Genomic DNA, 20,769 nt, shown 5'->3' with positions numbered 1-20,769 from the left:
ATAGAAGAAGTGGTGTATGTATGTGTGGTATGAGTTATACACACACACACATAAATACATATACACATACATACATACAGTGGAATATTATTCAGCCATAAAAATGGATGAAATCTTGCCATTTGCAACATGGATGGATCTAGAAAGTGTAATGCTAAGTGAATTAAGTCAGAGAAAGACAATTACCTTATGATTTCAGTCACATGTGGAATTTAAGAAAGAAAACAAATGAACAACAAAAGAGGGAAAAACAAAAAAACAGACTCTTAAAAACAGAAAAAACTGGTGGTTGTCAGAAGGGAGGCAGGTGTGGCATATAAGTGAAATAGGTGAAGGGAATTAAGAAGACACTCATTGTCATGAGCACTGAGTAGTTGTTGAGTCACTATATCATATACCTGAAACTAATATAACACTGTATGCTAATTATACTGGAATTTTTAAAAAATACAAAATGGGGACAATAACAGTACCTACCTTAGAGGGTTGTTATGAGGGTAATGTTCTTAGAACAAAGCATAGCATATAGTAAGAGGTACAGAAACATTAGCTATTATTATTTTATAATTTTTTATCCTTCTGAAAATTGAACAAGATAATCGACATTGAAAGTAAAACATGATACAAAAACTACGACGTTTAAAATTGTAATTGTCATCAACTGTACTTAAACTAATGAAAAATAGTTCTCAATTCCCTCCACAAGTCTTGTGGAATTTCTGGTGGAGGATTCTGTATTCTTCTAGTTTTTGTTGACCAGAGTTAAATTAAGTGATAACTATGAAAAAAGAATAATCAGAAAAGGCATGTATTTCATCTTTTTACCTAGTTTTATTTTTTTTAAGATTTCATGTTAGGATAGACAAAAAGATGATGTTTAGGAAGCCATTGAAAATAGTGGTTTACACATGTGATGCACCAGATTTTTATTTGGTGCGTCATTTGTAAGCAAACTACCTTTATTTGTAAATATTTTAAAATTATGTTTGACTATAAATCATCGGTATTTAATACAGAGAGGAAGCAAATGGAAGAAAATTCTTTTTTGAACTCATGACACAGTGTGTTGTGATATACTTTTACATACATTCTTTTTTATTACTTACAGCAACTCTGAAAAATAAGGAGTTATTATCCCCATTTTATAGAGGATTGAAAATTAATGTGACTCCACCATAGATATCTAGTTACTAAAGTTGGGATTTGAACCCATGTCTCTCTCAGTACAGTGTATATGTTGATTTTGACATACCAGACTGCCTTATTTTCTACTTTTTTTTCTTTTTAAAATATTAATTTACTTTTATCAGAATGATCTAGATGTAGTCTCCAGTTTGGGCATGTTAGTCAAAAGTGGCTTTTAATTAAATCCAAGAAACAAAAGAGAAGGAAATTCAGTTTAAGTTTTTAAAGGTCATGGCTTGCTTTTCAAACTAGTATGCATAAGCAACCTTGTTATTTTGTATTGAAAAAATGTAAATTTAGCCAAGGATTAGATAAAAATCAGGGCATAATACTACTTTCATTCAACCCTTTGGTAAGTTGTCAGTCACAGGTTATAAGGGTGCAAGAAATTTTTCCTAGAGTATATTTGTAGAACCTCAGGAAATCCGAAGTTATTTTTTAATTATCAAGAGAAAGGAAAATTCTTGAACTGTTTAAAAGGAATCACCATAAAATATATTCCATGTATACAGTTCATTAAAGCATAAGTCTTATGTGATATTTTTAAGAGCAAAATTATCTTTAGCTATTAATTTCATTGTACCATAAAAGTTCAGCTTTTGAATTATAATCACAATTAAATGAGTATGTTGGTTTATAACTGTAATGAGCAGTAGTCAAATTAAACCCAATTAGGAAACGGTGATTAATGACCAAATGTACAAATTGATCTTCATCATTGTCACAATCCCCTAAAGCAATCCTTTATTTAGGAGCTGTAAAAAAATCATTTATATCCTAGCAGTATTAATAATCTTAATATTTATAATGTGAATATTTAATTTTTTTCAAGATCAGTAATGGCAGTCTATAACATTTCACATTAAAATTTTAATTTAATAATGACTCTTAATTTAGAAGTTTAAGGAGCTTGGCATCACACCAGACATTTTTACTTTAAACTTATTCATTGCAGAGCTTCTTTGTAAGAGAATTTCTTCCATCTTCCATTGGTTAATGAGGAAGAATTTTTAAAAATCCAGATGATCGGTCATATATTTGCACAACACATGATACCTGGTTGAATGAAGAATGGTGATCTTGATAACATCTATGCTGCTAGGTCACCTATGGGAAATTTTTAATGTGGGGGAAAACTGCAGTCCAAGAATTAGTTTTTCCATTGTGATTAATAATTTGAGTCAAAGAATATAATTTGGTATTATTGACTGTAATGTAGTTTAGTGACTGTTAACTAGGATTATAATCCTTGTTAGTGACAGAAACCTGTATCAGTCCGGTTTCTGTTGAAAAGCTTCCAGGTCAGGGAAGGATACTTATTTTCCTCATGTAACAGGAAAGTTTACAGAGTGGACTCATTTAGGGCATGAAGGGAAGCAGGGATTGTCTGATCTTCCAGCCCAGCTTGCTTCAGAATTGGCTTCTTTGTCAGCCGGGCTCTCTGAAGGAGCAGCCAAGATGGCTCCTAGTCTTCCATCATTCTCCTCCAGCAACCATAGCAATCTTTTCAAATGATTCCGAGAGGCCCTGCATGGGTCACATATCCATATCTAGACCAGTCACTGACTGGAAGCACATGTATAGGAGAAAGGCATTTTCTCAATGCAGGGACACTGAGTCACCACATGTCTACCAGATTGGCCTAACTTTTATTGACATGTAAGTAAACTGTCCGTTAAATAGTCAAAGAGAAATTAACTATTTTCCTTGCTTACCCAGTTGCATTGCCAGAATTAATTCCTTAAACACCTGGCCAAGTTAGAAGCATGGTTTGCTTTATCATTATTTATTTATCTACCTATCCATGCATTCATTCATCTATTTTGCAAGCTGCTGTGAGATTTTATGTTCTATGTCAATTCTTACCACTTTCAGGAAGATCTGTCTGCACACAGACTTCTTTCTTTAGTGTCTTTAATGTTTATCAGTGAGGAGAATGAGCATATTGTCCCCTCAGGAGATGTTTGCCCATGTCTAGGGACCTTTTTATTGAGATATAATTAACATATAACATTGTGTTACTTTAGGGTGTACAGCACAATGATTCCATGCAATCACCACAGTGAATGTAGTTAGCATCCAGTTTTGTTTATTACACCTGGGAGTTACAGGATGCTACTTGCCTCTCGTGTGTGGAGGCCAGAGACGTTGTGCTGTACACAGCACAGCACCCTACAATAGAAAATGATCTCACCTAACCTGCCAGTAAGTTACTCTCCTGTCTGAGAATTCCTGCTCTAAGGCTTTTTCGTCAGTTGGAGCCCAAATCCATTCACCAAGCAAAAGGGATGAAACCCAATTTGAAACAGGGACTACCTGGCCAAGATTCCATGAGAGCTAAGGGTGAGTGATCCAAAGTTAATTCCCACATCAAATCCCTTTCTTGCTTCAGATGAGTGTCTCTAAATAGCCACCCTGTTGCTTCATATTAGCAAGTGCCCATGTTGTTGGTGGGTGTTTCTCTCTGTTTCTCTCTTTATACACAAGACTCTATTTTCAAGAACATTTTCAGTTCTCTACCTTCACCCAAGTCCCCCTCCTGCCTCATATCTATTTTCTCTTTCACAGCAACTCCAGAAAAGTTCTAAAAAGTATACAACTCTTAGAACATCACTATTTAATGGAAAGTGGGACTAAATTGAAAGTATCAGCATTTTAAGGCCATCTTGGCAAGGTAGCACATTATGGTTACTTATCACAAATCAAATACAGTACATTGCTTGCAGACAGATTATTTTTCAAACTAATTATGACAGTCTCATTCCTTGCTGTTTTTATGTTTCTTTTATGTGTGAGTCTCCCCTCTGAAATGTAGTTTTCTTTTGTTTAATTCTGTAGCACATTCTTCTGTTGAAATTCTAGGGTCAGAGGCTACTAACTGACAGTCAGATTCTTCATCTAGGTTGGTGAATTAGCAGCTTGTAGAATCTCACAGCACTAAACAAAAAAACCAAAACGCCCTATGAATATAAGTACCGCAGCTTTCTTTGATATTTGTTCAGAAGGAAAATTCATTTGTATAATCTATCAAGCATGTAACAATGTGCTTTTGATGATGAAAATTGTTTTATAAATATTAATAGGTATGTTTTTTCACCCACTTTGTACACAGAATGGCCTTTGTTCGGGATGAATTTTCAATGGATTTGAGGTTTCATTAATGTGACACTCAAACTCTTATGTCTGAACCAAGATCAGTACCTCCAAACATACATTTTACCATAGTTTGTTGTTTTAATAAATGAAAAAGCTAAGGTTTGAGCAAGCAGGTTTATTTTATTGCCCTACTGTTGACATAGCCATCAATCCATTTTTAACATGCTCATTCTAAAAGTGCACTTGGACAGGTCTTACAGGGGGAAATAAGCATGTCAGAGTCCATCAATATTCAGGGATTAATCCACTCCTTTTGTGCAAGCAGCAAGTTTTTGTTTATTTTTCCTGTTCTGCTTTTTTGTTTTCATGCCAGATGCACTTTTCTAAGTTTCTCTTTCACTGTAGTAAGTATGGTACTTGTGGCTATAGCAACAGAAGTGTGACTTGGTGGTGATTGGCAGCATTTTTCTGTAAAGGGCCATAGAGTGTTGTAAGGAGTTAGCTCTGCTATTGTCTTGGGACAGGAGCCACAGACATATGTAAATGAATGGGTGTGGCTGCATTCCAGTCAAACCCTATTTACAAAAACAGTGAGTTGTCCCAACAACTGTACTTGGCCACCCTCTGACTTAGATTCTCATTTGGGACTATTTTATACCAATCTTTAGCCACACTGGCCTTCCGCAAAGACATGGTGTGATTTGAAGGTCACCAAAGATGGTGCGCCTGGGTGGCTCACTTGGTTAAGTGTCCAGCTTCAGCTCAGGTCGTGATCTCACGGTTCATGGGTTTGAGTCCCATGTCGGGCTCTGTGCTGACTAGCTCAGAGCCTGGATTCTGTTTCAGATTCTGTGTCTCCCTCTCTCTCTCACCCTGCTCTCTCTCTCTCTCTCAGAAATAAATTAAACATTAAAAGAAAGAAATTTTTGAAGGTCACCAAAGGCATCTCTTTCTTTAGACAAAAATCTCCTTTTTCATCAGTTGCAAAGCGTGAAAGGCCAACCATTAAAATCTTTTCTGTGGGAAATAACTTAGGTATTCTGAATATGGCCTTTCATTGAAAATCATAGGTAGATTGTACATCTGTAAACTCCAGTAGGCATTAGTTTCAGTTTATTGTAAATAGAAGTCTAGGGTTATAGGGGAATGGGGCCAAGTTACAGGTCATTTCTAGTGACTGGAAGAGGGGAGAATCTAGCCTGGGCTGCAGCATTGGGAGGCTGAGTGTAAGAAAGAACTGTGTGGGTGGAGTATGGCGGTGGTGATAATAATAACAACCAGTAAGTGCCAGCTGTCTGTGCTACTCAGTGCTTTGCACACAGTCTCTGCTTGCACTAACACCATCCAGGCGAAAATACTCTGGTCCCCATTTTATAGACAAGGCCACTGAGCTTAAGAGCAGTGATGATGGAAGTGTCTGACTAGGAAGTGTCCAGTTGTAATTCATACCTAGGTGTGGGTGATGCCAGAGTATACTAAGTGGTGGAGTTCCAGGAAAAATGTTCAGGTGATAACACCATTATAAACTGGGATAGTAAGACATAAAAGCACTTTGTATGTTTGGGACCACTTTAAGAATATTAAGCAGGTATAATAACTTTGTGTCTCAAAGAGTCTATGTACCACGTTAAAGTCCTTTTTTCTCCCTGTCCTCCACCCACAGAAAACAATTGAGGCTTTAGGGTGACAATTCAGTTTTGGGTCACCCTTCTTAACTCCTGAGTTTCACCTTCCTTCCTTCCCATTTATCTGTTATTTCTAACTTCCTAAAGCACCTGGTTATAACATACATTGACCTAGGTATGTCCTTAGTTTTCTGTACAGGGAGGGGACAAATGGCCTCTCTAGATAGGCCATTTATCCCACAAGGATGATACCTGTATGTACATCTTTATTTCTTCCTGTAGGTACCCCTTTTATCCCACAGTCACCATCTTCAGGCTCTGGTTTAACTCTATAACGTTTCATGGGGTGGTCTCCCAAATAGTGAACTCATTTCTGGACTTGGTGTATAAAACTAGCCCCCCACCCCCCAGGAAAGAGCATTATTTGAAAATCTGGTTTTGCCGAGGTTAGGTGGAACTGCCTTCTGAACTTTGCATATGTATCCATTAATTATGATCCGTGAAATAGCTTGGAACTGTAGTCTTTGTAAGGGGCAAAGATCAGCCTGGACCTATTTTGATTTACTAGTTTATTGATCTGGACCAAGAATTCTTTTATTTGAAACTTCTTCAGTTAGGAAGTTAATTCGATAGCCTTTGTCCATTCATTTTGAAGGTGTCAGTTACAAATAGTCTTGCCAGTGAGTTATGGAGGAGCTAAAATTACTAATAAATTAATTAAAATGTGTTTATAAGCCTAGTGGAAAGCCAAGAATGAAGTTTCCAGTCATTAATTGCTGACAAAATGCCATTGTAGCAAGCAGAGAATGTTGGCCAATTCCTCTGGTAATTGTAGGATTCCATCATTAAGATTGCAGTGTTCTGGACAGTAATTACTCATTTGCTCCATGTATTCACAGTGTGTGGGTAAAGCGGTTGGACATTTTGTGGCAAGACTAAGGATTCTGACAGACATTAACTTCTATAAGATTCTCTCTTGTCACTCAGTGCTACATTAAATAATTTGTGGTTTGAGCTTTTATTTATGCTAAGTATTCTTAGATGTTAATATGCTAGTTCTGCATAGACTTGTATCAAAGTGCTTGGTTTTTGTGGTAAAGAGACCCTTGTACAAAGCCTCTGTGTAGGGTCTGTAACTCTAGGATGTTGTAATGTAACAATATTTTCTTGTTAGCAACTGGGAATAACAGCCTGTGGTCATTGCTTTTGAGTGAAATATCTCAGGGTGGTTGTTCCCCTTTGAAGAGGTAGGTGCCTGTTAGCAATGCTGGGGGAGAATGGGTAATTTCTCTAAAGTCTAGGTCAAAATTCCCTGCCTATCAATGTCTCAAGTAAAGTAAAAGAAGGTTACAATGGAATGTCATCATAGACAACTAATTTCTACCCTAAGAGATAGAATAAGAGGGGTTAGGGGCGCCTGGGTGGCTTAGTCGGTTAAGCGTCCGACTTTCGCTTAGGCCATGATCTCGCGGTTCGTGGGTTTGAGCCCCGCGTCGGGCTCTGTGCTGACTGCCAGCTCAAAGCCTGGAGCCTGTTTCAGTCTATGACTCCCTCTCTCTGACCCTCCCCTGCTCTCTCTCTCTCTCTTTCTCTCTCTCCTAGAAATAAATAAAACATTTAAAAAAAAAAAAAAGAATAAGAGGGGTTAGATTCCAGGAAACCTGCATTTTACCCCTCCCCATTACAGCTTCTCCCTAAATGTTCATATAGAAGATACCTGTAAATCAATGAAAATGCTGTTACCTTGGTCCATCCATATCACCCAGTGAGTTTTAACTGATTCTAACTCTCTTGGCCTTTGAGAGAGTTGGAGGATTTCTACCTGCACCAGAGAGTAGAGACAGTAGTGCTGATAAAGCCTAGTCACCTTCCATTATATCTGATCAGTTTTGGTCTCCTAGTGTTTTCTAACTTGAATCCAAAGAGTCATATCCTGCATATATCAAAATGATGGTCCTGGTTTGAGCAGACCCCAGAATAGGCATATCAGCAGTTTAGGGATTGTTATTTCCATTTTCCAGATAAAAAAAACTGAGGCCCAGAGAGGAAGTAAGTTATTATTATTATTACTATTATTTTATCAAGTTACAGAGTTAGTTAAGAATCAAAAACTGTTGATTCTGGGACACCTGGGTGGCTCAGTTGGTTAAGTGTCCGACTCTTTTAAAAAAAATTTTCTTAGCATTTATTCATTTTTTTGAGAGACAGAGAGAGAGTCAGTGAGGGAGGGGCAGAGAGAGAGACACACACACACAGAATCTGAAGCAGGCTCCAGGCTCTGAGCTGTCAGCACAGAGCCCAGTGCAGGGCTCAAATTCATAAACCATGAGATCATGGCCTGAGTGGAAGTCAGCTGCTTAACCCACTGAGCCATCTAGGCATCCAGGTGTCTGACTCTTGATGTGGGCTCAGGTCATGATCTCCCAGTGCATGAGATTGTGCCGGCAGGCATCAGGCTCCACACAGACAGCAAGGAGCCTGCTTGGGATTCTGTCTCCCTCTTTGTCTACCCCTCCTCTGTTCATGTGTGTACATGTGCTATTTCTCTTTCTAAATAAATAAACATTAACAAAAAACAAACAACAAAAAAAAACCCTGTTGATTCTCACTGAGTGTTCTTTCCAGGAAATCTTTCAGAAATATTAGTGAGGATACGGATTAAATAAAAATTTCATTTTGCAGCATCAGAAGGATGAAGGACAGTGGGATTAAGCGTAATAATCTAGTTTCTTTTGCAAAGAAGGTAAAGGTGATGATTAGTGGTTAAATACTAAAAACGAATGTAATAAAAATGGCAAATGAAATCTGTATGTATCTGTGGCAGTCTATAACTTGTACTGGGTAACCACAGTTTATATTACTATTTTATTAAACCGAGAACAACAGGTATAAATTACTGTGTTCTTTTATAGAATGTAAATCCCTTGAGAACAGGGTCTGTGCTGTAATCCTCTTTGTAGTCCTAAAGTTTAAGATTAAGAAAGCCATAACCACTTGTCCTACCTGTATCGTGAGAAAAAAATGACAGTGTTTTATTTTTGTTTCTCCTGTGCTTGCTAGCTTGGGGAGCTAATTTATGGATTCTTATGGGATATTCGTGTGTGTGCCTTGTTCCCTTTAGTTGTCTGCTTTGATGCAAAGATAAATTTTGATGACAATGCAGAATTTCGACAAAAGGACATATTTGCTATGGATGACAAATCAGAGAACGAGCCCATTGAAAACGAAGCTGCCAAATATGATCTAAAATATATAGGACTGGATGGGAACATTGCCTGCTTTGGTAAGAAAGTAGTTCTGTCAAAAGAATGATTTGTAGATTTTTGCAGAATTTAGGAGTTCCTGATTTCTGAACCTTTCTGAGCTGTTATTTCCTAATGGCCAAAAGTAAGAGGTGCTTTTTTTTGTAGCCCCAAAGTCTTAGGAAACAATTTGGAGTTTATTCCCAAAGTGCATTTTGCTCAGTGGTCCTGTTTCAAAATAGGGTTTCTCAAATCTGGCACATTTTGACATTCTGGGAAGGGGGGAATGGGGCTGTACATTATCAAATATTTAGCATTGTCCCCTGGACTTTTGGTGCCACTGACAAGCAAAAATGTTGTGACAGCCAAAAATGTCTCCCAACACTGCCAGATATCTTCTGGTCAACAAAATCACCGCAGTTGAGAAATGCTGTGTTAAAGCATCTCAGTTAAATTTTGCATCATAAAAATGGGAATCTTTACTACTCCAGCCAGTGTTAATATGCTAGGAACTATTCTTGGAATTTGGGTTTAAAATAAAATTTCTCAGAGGAAATGGAAGAGAACATACACTTGAGTCATTATACTCCAGTTTCAGCTTTTATGATCACCAAATGATAAAATGTTTAATCCATTATCCAGTTTATTAATAAAACAATTGATTTTATCATACTCATCTACATTTGTGAAAATGGCTTATTCAGCTGAGATAAGAATGGGTCTATAGAGGCAATACAATTTCTGTTATTGTCCACAGCTTATAGAACTGAGATTTATACGCATCTGTGTTTCTGGTGGAATCAATTCATTGCACTGGAAACTGAGGTCTTAATCTTAATGGAATTAAAATAAAAAAGATTTGTAGCTCATTAAACCAACAGTGTTATTATATTCAGAACTGAACAGACCTCATCCAGCAGTCTGCTGTGCAATACAATAGAAAACGACATCTAATTACAAGTGGTACCAAAAGCACTTGCTTTGTATTGGAGTAATAACTGTAATGTACCAGATCACGCGCATTGTTCTGATCTTGATAAGCTAATGCGCTCTCAATATTTGTAGGCATTTAGAAAGGAGAATGATATAATGGTGTATTTAGAACAAATTAAATACAGATTCTTTGTAGCCTCTGTGGGAGTATGCACAATCTGACCAAGTTAGCAGCCTCAAAAAACTACGATTAACACATTTCAAATTGTTTTAAGATACTATATAAACCATTTTTATTGTAGTTGCCCCAGACTTAATTAAATTAGTCACAGTTCAGAGGCTTGTCTAGGGAATTCAAGGGTCAGAAAAAGTGAAGTATAATTTTACCGTGCGAGTTTCTGCTGTGTTCTGGAGGTTTTCTTTTCCCCCCCAGCTTTCTAAAATGAGGAAAGTAATCTCATATAATTAAAGATTAAGAAGCAAATAAGTACAATTGGTTATAAAACTCAGTTCTGGAAAATAAAAATTGCTGTGTTAAAACTTGTTTTCTTTAAGAAACCTCCTAAGATGTTAACACATTTTGGTTCTAGTTTTAACGATCAGGTTGCTAGTGAACACTTCTCATATTAATTTAAGAGAAGGAACTAAGGGATGGGAATATTATTTTGATGCTGTCATTTGTTCATTTGTTTTGTGAGTTTATCCACATAACCTATAAACATGCATGGTTGCACTGAGTGTAAAAAGCATGGAGTCCTATTGAAGTTGGGACCCCTGTGGTTCAACCCCAGAGGGATGCCACATTCAAAGGACCATATTCTCAGCAGCAAAAAAAAATAAACAAATTGCATTTTTTTACTCAGATCTCTTAAAGGATATTAAAGAGAATGCAATTCATAGACCCAAGCAACTTCTTGTAGCCTTTCTTCCCTCTTTCCCGGTTCATTTGAGTTCTTTATTTTTCCAGAACCAAACAGTCCTTTCTTCTTCTACTAGCTCAAATTAATTAATTATGCAAACTCTTCCCTTTTATCTGTTTCCCAGATTGGCTTAACTTATTAATCCATCTTCATATCTACAGGTCTTTTTTCTTTTCTTTTTCGTTTGTACACTTCCTGACTCTTTATCCTAAAAGTCTATGAATTTATGTGATTGAGCAGGATTCTAGGCAGGACAGATTGGCCTGGGAGTGACAGGGCTCTCTCTATGGCAGCGTGAGAGAGGGACACTGTTCATGCACCCTTTCATGTTGCTAAATTTATCCTGCCATGTGAGCCCTCTTCATTTCACAGTGAATGGTGCTGGACTTGCCATGGCTACTTGCGACATCATCTTCTTGAATGGTGGGAAGCCGGCCAACTTTTTGGATCTTGGTGGTGGTGTAAAGGAAGCTCAAGTATATCAAGCCTTCAAACTGCTCACAGCTGATCCTAAGGTAACCTGTCTTTGTAGCAAGATCATGTAATGTTCTGATTTTTCACCAACAAGAACTGCTCTTCCTACTGCTGAAGGATAATAAGCCAAACATTTACTTTGCAGTCCCAGATGCAAATCCTGCCTTATATCTGATTGTAGTACACCATGATTCAACTCATTTCAGGTGAAAGGCTAGTAAGTGGTCCCAGGATCTAATTTCAGATTCTGTGCTTCCAAAGTGCTGGGAGATAGGAGGAAATAAAAAGGGGGTAGTGCACAAGATAGTGAAACACTGGTTGGTGTGAAACGTTGAGTAGTTTATACTGAAGCAATTAGTCCTGTTCTTAACATGACTTAAAGGACTCATTCTCAGATTCCTTCCATAAAGATGCTGCAAGTATTATCATATGATCAGAGACAGAAGAAAATTATAGGATTATAAAAGTGTATATCACTAGAAAATAATGACTACATTCTTCTGTATGCATTTTAATTTTCATCGCTGACAGTTACATAGTTTATAACATGCGTGCTAGGTAGCATATAATGTTGCTTCATGAACCTCTTTTCTTAACTAGAGTATAGCTATCACACCAGTGCTAGTGCATAGTAGGTATTCAGTAAACATATTTCAAGTTAAATACCAATAGGCTTTCTTTCAACTGTAGGTACTCAGTAGTCTATGACAACAAGGTTTAGGTGGACATTTTTTACATGGAAAAGACTAACATGTTTTGAACGTCTGATACATACCATTTAATTCTCTTAACAATTCTGACTTTAAACTTTGAGAATCATTTATCTTGATACTGTTAGAGTATCCGATACATTCTATTGGTTCTTTTGTTTTAATGTTTATTAATTTTGAGAGAGAGAGAGAGAGCAGGGGAAAGGCAGAGAGAGAAGGAAAGAGAGGGAGAATCCTAAGCAGGCTCTTCCTGGTCAGTGCACAAAGCCCAATGCGGGGCTCAAACATACAAACCATGAGATTGGGACCAGAGGCGAAATCAAGAGTCAGATGCTCAACCAACTGAGCCACCCAGGTGCCCCCATATTGTTTTTTAAGAAATGTGGTATGAACTTAATATGGAAACTTCTCAGTAAGTGTACCAATAATAGCTTTTTGGTTCACACATATAAAATTTTGTCTTCTATTTTCATTATGACTCAGATAGTTGCTAACCTTATGTTTTTGCTAAGTCTTACCCTTCTGATTCATGAAATAAATGGTAAGGTATTATTGGCTACTTATTTTCAGTTTTCCTGTGCTGTCCAGGAGTAGTAAAGTCATCAAAATCCAAAATCACCCAGCCATGAAGAATGTGTTTGCAGTTGATTTTTCTGTTTATATAAGTACCTTGTTTTCATTGGTTAAGTAGGAATATTGTCAATGGCTTCCTAGTTATTAATTTATTTATCCCTTCTTCTTATTGTCTAAGGGAAGCATCATTTTCCTTCCAGAGATTTTCTTATCAGTTGAAATCTGTAAATGTCATGGATATAACTCATACACAGCTTTTTAAACTGCTTGAACCACAGTGTATTCAGAGAACAGGGCAACTGTAATAAAATAGAACTTTTAGTGTCTACTGAAATTCAGTGCTAAGAATAATAGAGAGCTATTGAGGGAGTAAATCTACCAGGACAATCATTGCATTTTCTTTGGAATATCTTTTCTTAGTAGCTGATCTGGAATTTTAATTTTATGACAGTGCAAGAGGGGAAGGAAAAATCACTTGCAGATCCATTTTTTAAAACAGTTTCTTAAAAAATTTTTTGAGTTTGCCCTATGTAATATTTTCAAATGCTTGGAGTATTTAAACTTTTTTGAGATTGCCTGTCATCTTGGGTAGAGAAAGATATGTGGGAGTTATTTTATTTTTCTCATGCTATATCAGGAAAATGAATGCACAGCCCATCTCACTGTAAATTTTCCAAATCTTGAAATTTCAAAGACAGTTAAAAAGCATAGAAGTGTAATGGATATTTTCAATCCTGGCATTGTTTCCCAGATTTTAGAGAACAGAGGCTAAAAAATAGTACAGATGAATTGATTTGATTTTGCAAGGAACCTGATTACAGTTCTGGCTGTAATTATTTCAAGTAGAACCCCATTCATCTGCCCAGAAGGAAAGAATCCCAAAAACCCAAAGCTAATTATTACAAAGGTATTGATTTTCTTGTTAGATGTAAGGATTAGTCAGTTGAATATACTGAGACTCAAAATTGAAAAAGGCCTGTTATTGTTAAACTTGAATCAACTGATAGTAACAACTACTTGTTTGTCCTATGTATAAGCTAATTCTGTTGATCAAGTAATAAATGTTATCATTCAAAAACAATATTATAGGTTGGCATATATTTCTACACATAATGTCAGCCATAGAGCTGAAAGTTAAGTTTATTTTGCTTGACTATTAGCCCTAATGCTGATATTCATTGGGACTCAACACCATTGCCTTTATAACTAATGTGTTCTTTATTTGTTTGTAATATATATGAAACAGAGCTCCTTTGCCAAAACTGTCTAAAACAAGAGTCTTTTCAAGATAGCTTACAACACTGAATTCATATTAAATATCTTATATTTCTCTAATTTTCTAGTTGAGCTTGAGATGAGAGAAGGACAGTATAGTTTGTTCTGCTGGTGGTATGAACTGATTATCATTTTTTTAAATGTTTATTTTTGAGTGAGAGAGAGAGAGCATGAGCAGGGGAGGGGTGGAGAGAGAGAGATACACAGAGTCCAAAGCAGGCTCCAGGCTCTGAGCTCTCCGCACAGAGCCTGACGTGGGGCTGGAACCCATGAGCCTTTGAGCTGTGAGATCATGATCTGAGCTGAAGTTGGCTGCCCAGCCAACTGAGCCACCCAAGTGGCCCAGGTCATCATTTTTAACATCAAGTATTGTAAGCACTAGGATGCTTAAATCCTAAGTAGTAAAGATCACATTATATAGGAAGTAGAAGTAAGAGTTTGTGGTAATTTATAAAAAATTTGAACAGACTTAAGGGAAAACTCCTCTAAAGATTGTGTTATCCTTAAGTTTTTGTTTTCTTGAATCATACTTTGGCTTTTACTTCTAATTCTAAACTTAGAACTACAAAGGTGTAGAAAATGAATACAAACAACATCTGGAGTATGTAAAACATCTTGCATCAGTAAATAAAAGGAAAAGACAGTTGACAGGAATCTCAACTGTCACCCCAACTCTTTTGGCCAAAGTTAAGCCAGTCTGTTGCCCTCTGCAGGCCTGATTTTGAAACGCAGTATTGTGTGATTGACATTGCTGAAGGCTCCTCACTGGCTCTGTCCCTGTGCTTCCTGGGTTACATCCAGCTTAGTCATGTTTTCAAAGCTCTTGTTTTTTTAATTTTTATTTCTTTAAATATTTTTTTTTATTTTAGTATAGTATAATTAACATAGTGTTTTTCAAAATTCTTTAAAAATCCAGGAACGGGGAGCCCAGGTGGCTCATTTGGTTAAGTAGCTGACTCTTGATTTCCGCTCAGGTCATTATCTAGCATCTGTGTGGATCCTGTTTGGGGTTATCTCGCTCCCTCTTTCTGTGCCCCTCTCCTGCTCACCTGTGCATATGCGCATGCTCTCTATCCCTCCCTCTCTCTCCTTGAAAATAAATACATAACTGAACACTTTTTAAAAATCCAGGAAAAAATGTGCTACATAAGCACCAAGTACCAGTTCAAATAGGAAGGGAAGGATACTTAGTAGGGTTTTTGTACCAGATTGCCCAGGTTCCCACCCCATGTCCTATCTTTACCACTTACTGGTTGTGGGAACTTGAGCACATTATTTAACTTCTGTATATCTCAGTTTCTTCTTTTATGAAATGCAGTTATAATAGTACTTATTACCTCTGAAGGTTGCTTGCTTGCTTTATTTATTTAAGTATTTAGAGCTTACATTTCTTTAAATTTTTTTAATTGAGGTATAACTGACATGTAACATCTAAGTTTAAGATATATGATGTGTTTATGTGATATATCTACATGCTGCAGTATGATTACTGCTGTAGCATTAGCAAACACCTCCATCATGTTTCATAACTGTAATTTCTTTTTTGTAGTAAGAACATATAATCAGAGAATTGCTTATTACATTAATTGAGATTACACATAAAGATTTCCCATTTAGAGGAGGAATAATTTCATATGATAGTGTCACTTAAAATTTTTAATAAATTTTTGTTGAAGTTAACCTACATATAGAACAGTATACAAATCATAAGGATGTAGTTTGATGAGTTACCATGAAGTAAACATACAGGCAGCCAGATCATAAAATAGAACATGACCAGTGTTGGAGACTGAATGTTTTATGTCCCCCCCAAAATTCTTATGTTGAAATCCTAACCCCCAATATGATGATATTAGGAGTTGGGGCCTTTGGGAGATAATTAGGTCATGAGGTCATGAGGGTGGAGTCTCATGAATGGGATTAGTACCTTTATAAAGGAGACCCCAGAAAGCTCCCTCATCCCTTCCTCCATAGGAGGATAGATCTAGAAGATGGCCATTTCTGTACCAGGAAGGGGGCCGTCATGAGACCCTGAAACTGCCAGTGCCTTCATCTCGGACTTCAGCCTCTAGAATTGTGAAAAATAAATGTTGTTGCCTCAGTCAGTCTATGGTAATTTGTTATAGCAGGCCGAACAGACTCAGCCACCATCTCAGAAGCCAGTGATGCAGCCCCATGCCACACTTCCCCCCGAAAGGTGTCACAGCTTTCCCAACTTCTAATGTCATAGGTTTGTTTTCCCTTAATGTAGATTCCTGCTTAATATAAATAGGATCATACAGTATACACTGTTGTATGTTTGCCATCTTTCACTTAACTTTTATTTGTAAGATTGTCCCACATTTTATGTAGCAGTGGCATATTTCTAAAGCACAATGAAAACTCTCATTTGTGTTGTTTATAAAATTTTTTTAATGTTTATTTATTTATTAGAGAGAAAGAGAGAGAGAAAGACAGAACAAGTGGATGAGGGGCAGAGAGAGCAGGAGACACAGAGTCCAAAACAGGCACCAGGCTCTGAGCTGTCAACACAGAGCCTGTGTGTTGAATTTTTTTTGATGTTCAATTCCATTATCATTTCTAAGGCTTAGATTTATAATTATTGTTACAAGAGGATATAAATGTTCCTTTTTGGGATGGAAGGTATCTGAAACAGATCCATTGACACCAGTGTTACTGCATGTGTTGTTTTGAAGTTGATGAAATGGGTAACAATTCAGTAGTTTTGCAGTGATTCTCTGTTCAGACAACCAAGAAAACACAGCTTAATTGAGGGAGGATTAAATTCATGTCTGCAAGAACCACAGAATATCATTTGGTGTAAGTTTGAGAAGAGTCCAGCTATTTGAACTCTGTGGTATGTGATCCAAAAGTCTTTAGAATTTGAAGCTAGGAAAGTGAAAGTGTGTGCCATATTTTCATTATCATCTGCCTTTCAGCTTGCAAATGTCTTCACTTTTAATAAATTTATGTTGGTGTTAATATGTGCTAAATGCCTCACATACATAGTGTTGATCATTATACATTTAGAATATATTTAAAAACAAACCACAGTATCCTCTTCTTCACTTATTTACATGTTTGTATCAGAAGCATGAAGAAAAACTCTTTTATTACAGACTACTTGTATTTGCTGAATTACCTTATCTGCAGGGGAATATGTTGGGGGGGGTAGTAGAACTCTCATAGAGATTGATTTTTAAATATAATACCCAGTACTTGACACAACATGAGCATTATTTTTGTTTTTTGTTTTTTTTTTTAATATTTTTATTTATTTCTAGGAGAGAGAGACAGTATGAACAGGGGAGGGTCAGAGAGAGAAGGAGATACAGACTCTGAAACAGGCTTCAGGCTCTGAGCTGGCAGTCAGCACAGAGCCCGACGCGGGGCTTGAACCCACGAACCGCGAGATCATGACCTAAGCGAAAGTCGGACGCTTAACCGACTAAGCCACCCAGGCGCCCCATCATGAGCATTATTTTTGAAATAACTCCCCCATCCCTGTTCTTACAGGCCTCTTTGAAACAAATTTTAAAAGTTGGAAAGAGTTAAGTCCAGGCAGCTGTTCTTTATGGTGAAAGGCTGCCTGAGAGCCTAGTTGGAGAAGGATAAAATGATGCTGTGCTTATGAATTTGTAGCCTGTCACCTGGTTTCAGCCCTGTGCAGGGCAGCACTGTGTATCAGCTGGAGAATGGAAAGCTCGCTGCCTCGCTCTCATGTCTCTTTCCTCCAGGTGCTTTTCCTCTTGTCTTGCATTTGTTTCTATCATGTCCCGTTGAACCAGATTTCCAGATATGTCTCGCTGTCCTTGTCCACCATGCTCTTGTTCCATTTTATCTGCCAGCATTGCCCAGAAAGAGCTGGGTCCTGGCAAGGTCATCGGTTCTGTATCTTACACAAGACCAGTGTGTCTGATTGCTACACATTTTCCACGCGTCTCTAATGGAACTCCTTAAATCTGTTTCATGCTGCTTGCTGACATACTCTACAAAATAAATCAAAAGAAAGGTAATTCTTTGCTTCTCAAAATTCAAATCTGGATGTGCTTTGTTTTGTTTCATGGTAAGTAATTTGAAGAATTTTAACAGACTTGGGGATATTTTAGTAAATTTTATCATTGGTCCCAACATGCTCACTCATTGATTATGAATCCTGTATGGAGAAGCCTTTGGAGACTGTTAAAGAGAAATGAACCACTAATAAAGGCATAATGTCGCCTAGATTAGAAATAATATATAATTATTAGAAGAGTTAGGGATTTTTTTTCTCTTAATGTTACTGCACTGTGAAAAGACATGGTTCACTTCCAACAATTAGAAAATACTGCATTTTCTGATAATGCCAGAATTAGTGTCAGGTATCTCTGAGTCTTAAGAATTATCCTATAATGCTAGAGTGATCAAGCATCTGAAAGTTTTACTATTATTATTTTTGAGGTATTGTTTTGGAATCCAAATAATGTATGTTGGGAGAATCACTAGGTGTAGGGAGTAAACTTGGGAAAATAATTCAGGAGAACAAGGTAAAGAGCCTTTGAAGTGGGAAGGGTTCTGGGTTCTCTCCTTTGCAGGGGTGAGCTGTAGTCTGGTGGGATGAGCCTCACTGCCTTCAGGAGATTGAAGACACTGTGAATTCTCTCTTTTCCTCCCTCTATTCCGCTTTCCACTCACTGTCAGAGAACTAGGAATTAAGATGATTGTCTTGTTCCTAAATGAACAACATGTTCATGTGGGCTTGCCGAAGAAATTGGCCTGACTCATAGTGTCTTGCAGGATAGTGTTTTATCTTTTTTTAGGGTGTTTTATTAAGCAGCATCCCCTTTTTCCTAATTATTAAATTAGAGAAACATAAAATATAGAAAAGTACAAAAATAGGTCAGCTTACATTTATGTATACTTTTACATATACTTGAAGTGACTGTGCAGTGTAGTATTATTTTTGACAAAACTAGTATCAGTATGATTGACACTCTTATATGGTCTGCTTTTTTCCACTCTTTACTTACCTTTTCCCCTGTCCTTGTACAGCACTCTACAACACCTTTAGGAGCTGAATAGTATTCACTTATATGAATATATAAATTTACTTTACCAGTCCTCTGTTATTTGATATTGAGGGTGTGGTGTTTTCTAATTTAAAATAATGCTGCCATAACCTCTTTGCGTACACTTCAGATTATTCATATAAGATGTATGCCTTAGGGGTGTTTGGGTGGTTCAGTTGGTTGAGTGTCCAACTCTTGATTTCAGCTCAGGTCATGATTCCAGGATCCTGGGATCAAGCCCCATATCGGGGCCGCATGCTACACCCTGTTTGGAGCCTGCTTAAGATTCTCTCTCCCTTTCCCTCTGCCCCTCTTCCCTGCTCACCTATGCATATTCTCTCTCTCTCTCTCTCTCAAAATAAATAAAATAAGATGAATTCCTAGAAGTATGAGTGTAACTGTGAATGCAGATTTTAAGGTTTTCACACTTCCTGCCTATTTATATCACAACACCATGTAGAAGGATGTAGAATGCTGTCATCAACAAGAGGTGTGTGTACTTGGCTCTTTAAGTGGCCCCATGTGTAGTGCCAAAGTGCTGCCTGGTTTTCATAAGTCATGTCTAGTATGATGGATCTTACAGAGAAATTATATATTAGAGAAGCTTTGTTCAAGTGTGAGTTATAAATTCAATACGAATGAATTAACAGTATATATTAAGTAAGGTATCCTCAAACAGAAACAGAGAAAACAAGGTTATATATTGGTGTTTTGACAAAAACGGTGTGACCAGTGGCTTACAGGAAACCAGCCCTTAGTTTCCTCAGGAGCCATGGTTTGGTATTTGCTAACTCAGTGTTCAGTGGAAGTTTATAGACTGTGACTACTATGGATAATGAGAATTGCCTGAATAATGTTTTGGATAATTATGGATGGCTCTTCAGAGATTATGTGAAAGAGTTGCTCCATTTTATCTTTCTAAGAAAGGACAGTCAAGAACCAGTAGCCTGAATGTAAAGTAAAATATTCTTTTCTTTTCCTAATTTGCTTTTGTATGCTTGCCAAAGGGAAGGATTCTGACTATGAAAACCTTCAAAATATGTCGGTATGACATTTTAGACATATTGCCTTTATATTTAAGGATTAAATGAAAAAACCTTGAGAAAATTTCAACCTAATTTTTCCACTTTCCAGGTAAGAATGATTTCCTTATACATGTAAGTCCTTCGCTTTATGCTTTTTGAAAAGTTTCTTTACATATAAAAAATTGTCCCCTTTTAGAAATTTACATTTCCTTCTAAAAGTATGAGATTAAAAAAAAAATTGTCCCCAACTTTATTACCATAACATGGCCACTGTTATAATTTTGTTAAATTTCCTTCCAGCATTATCTATACGTATCTTCTTTATACAATTATAATTAGAATACCCACCCTTCCTTTTAATGGCTTTTAAAAATATATATATCCAGTATTACATGATATACATCTTCCAGTTTGTTTATGGGTCTCTCTGAGCATCAGTTTTACTAGCATATTAATAGTGGGCAGTGTGTTAAAGTCCTCTTGTTATTGAGGAGGTTATTTAAAGCTCAGCATTTAAAATCTCTTTCAGAAAATGTGTGAACTTTGTAAATCTGGTTTGCTAAAGCAGAGTACAGTATAGTTAACAAATGCAGTAGTAACAAGTGTGAAAAACATTGTGGTACAAAACAGACTTGTAGAACAATTTAAAAAAAAGAAAGAAAG

General features: G+C 36.9%; 1 protein-coding gene across 1 annotated transcript in view; it reads left to right on the top strand.

The window, feature by feature from the left end:
• SUCLG2 (succinate-CoA ligase GDP-forming subunit beta) overlaps window positions 1-17,980 on the top strand; it is a 169,321-nt gene extending 151,341 nt beyond the window's left edge. The window contains exons 8-10 of the mRNA XM_039248861.1: window positions 9,028-9,189; window positions 11,374-11,516; window positions 17,771-17,980. Coding sequence (XP_039104792.1) covers window positions 9,028-9,189; window positions 11,374-11,516; window positions 17,771-17,980 — 515 coding nt within the window. The remainder of the gene's footprint in view (window positions 1-9,027; window positions 9,190-11,373; window positions 11,517-17,770) is intronic.
• The last annotated feature ends 2,789 nt before the right edge of the window (window positions 17,981-20,769 follow it).

Source organism: Hyaena hyaena, unplaced genomic scaffold (genome assembly GCF_003009895.1).
Source record: "Hyaena hyaena isolate Hyena2069 unplaced genomic scaffold, ASM300989v1 scaffold_320, whole genome shotgun sequence".
In the NCBI taxonomy this organism is placed as follows: Eukaryota; Metazoa; Chordata; class Mammalia; order Carnivora; family Hyaenidae; genus Hyaena; species Hyaena hyaena.
This window is presented reverse-complemented; position numbering and strand designations above follow the sequence as displayed.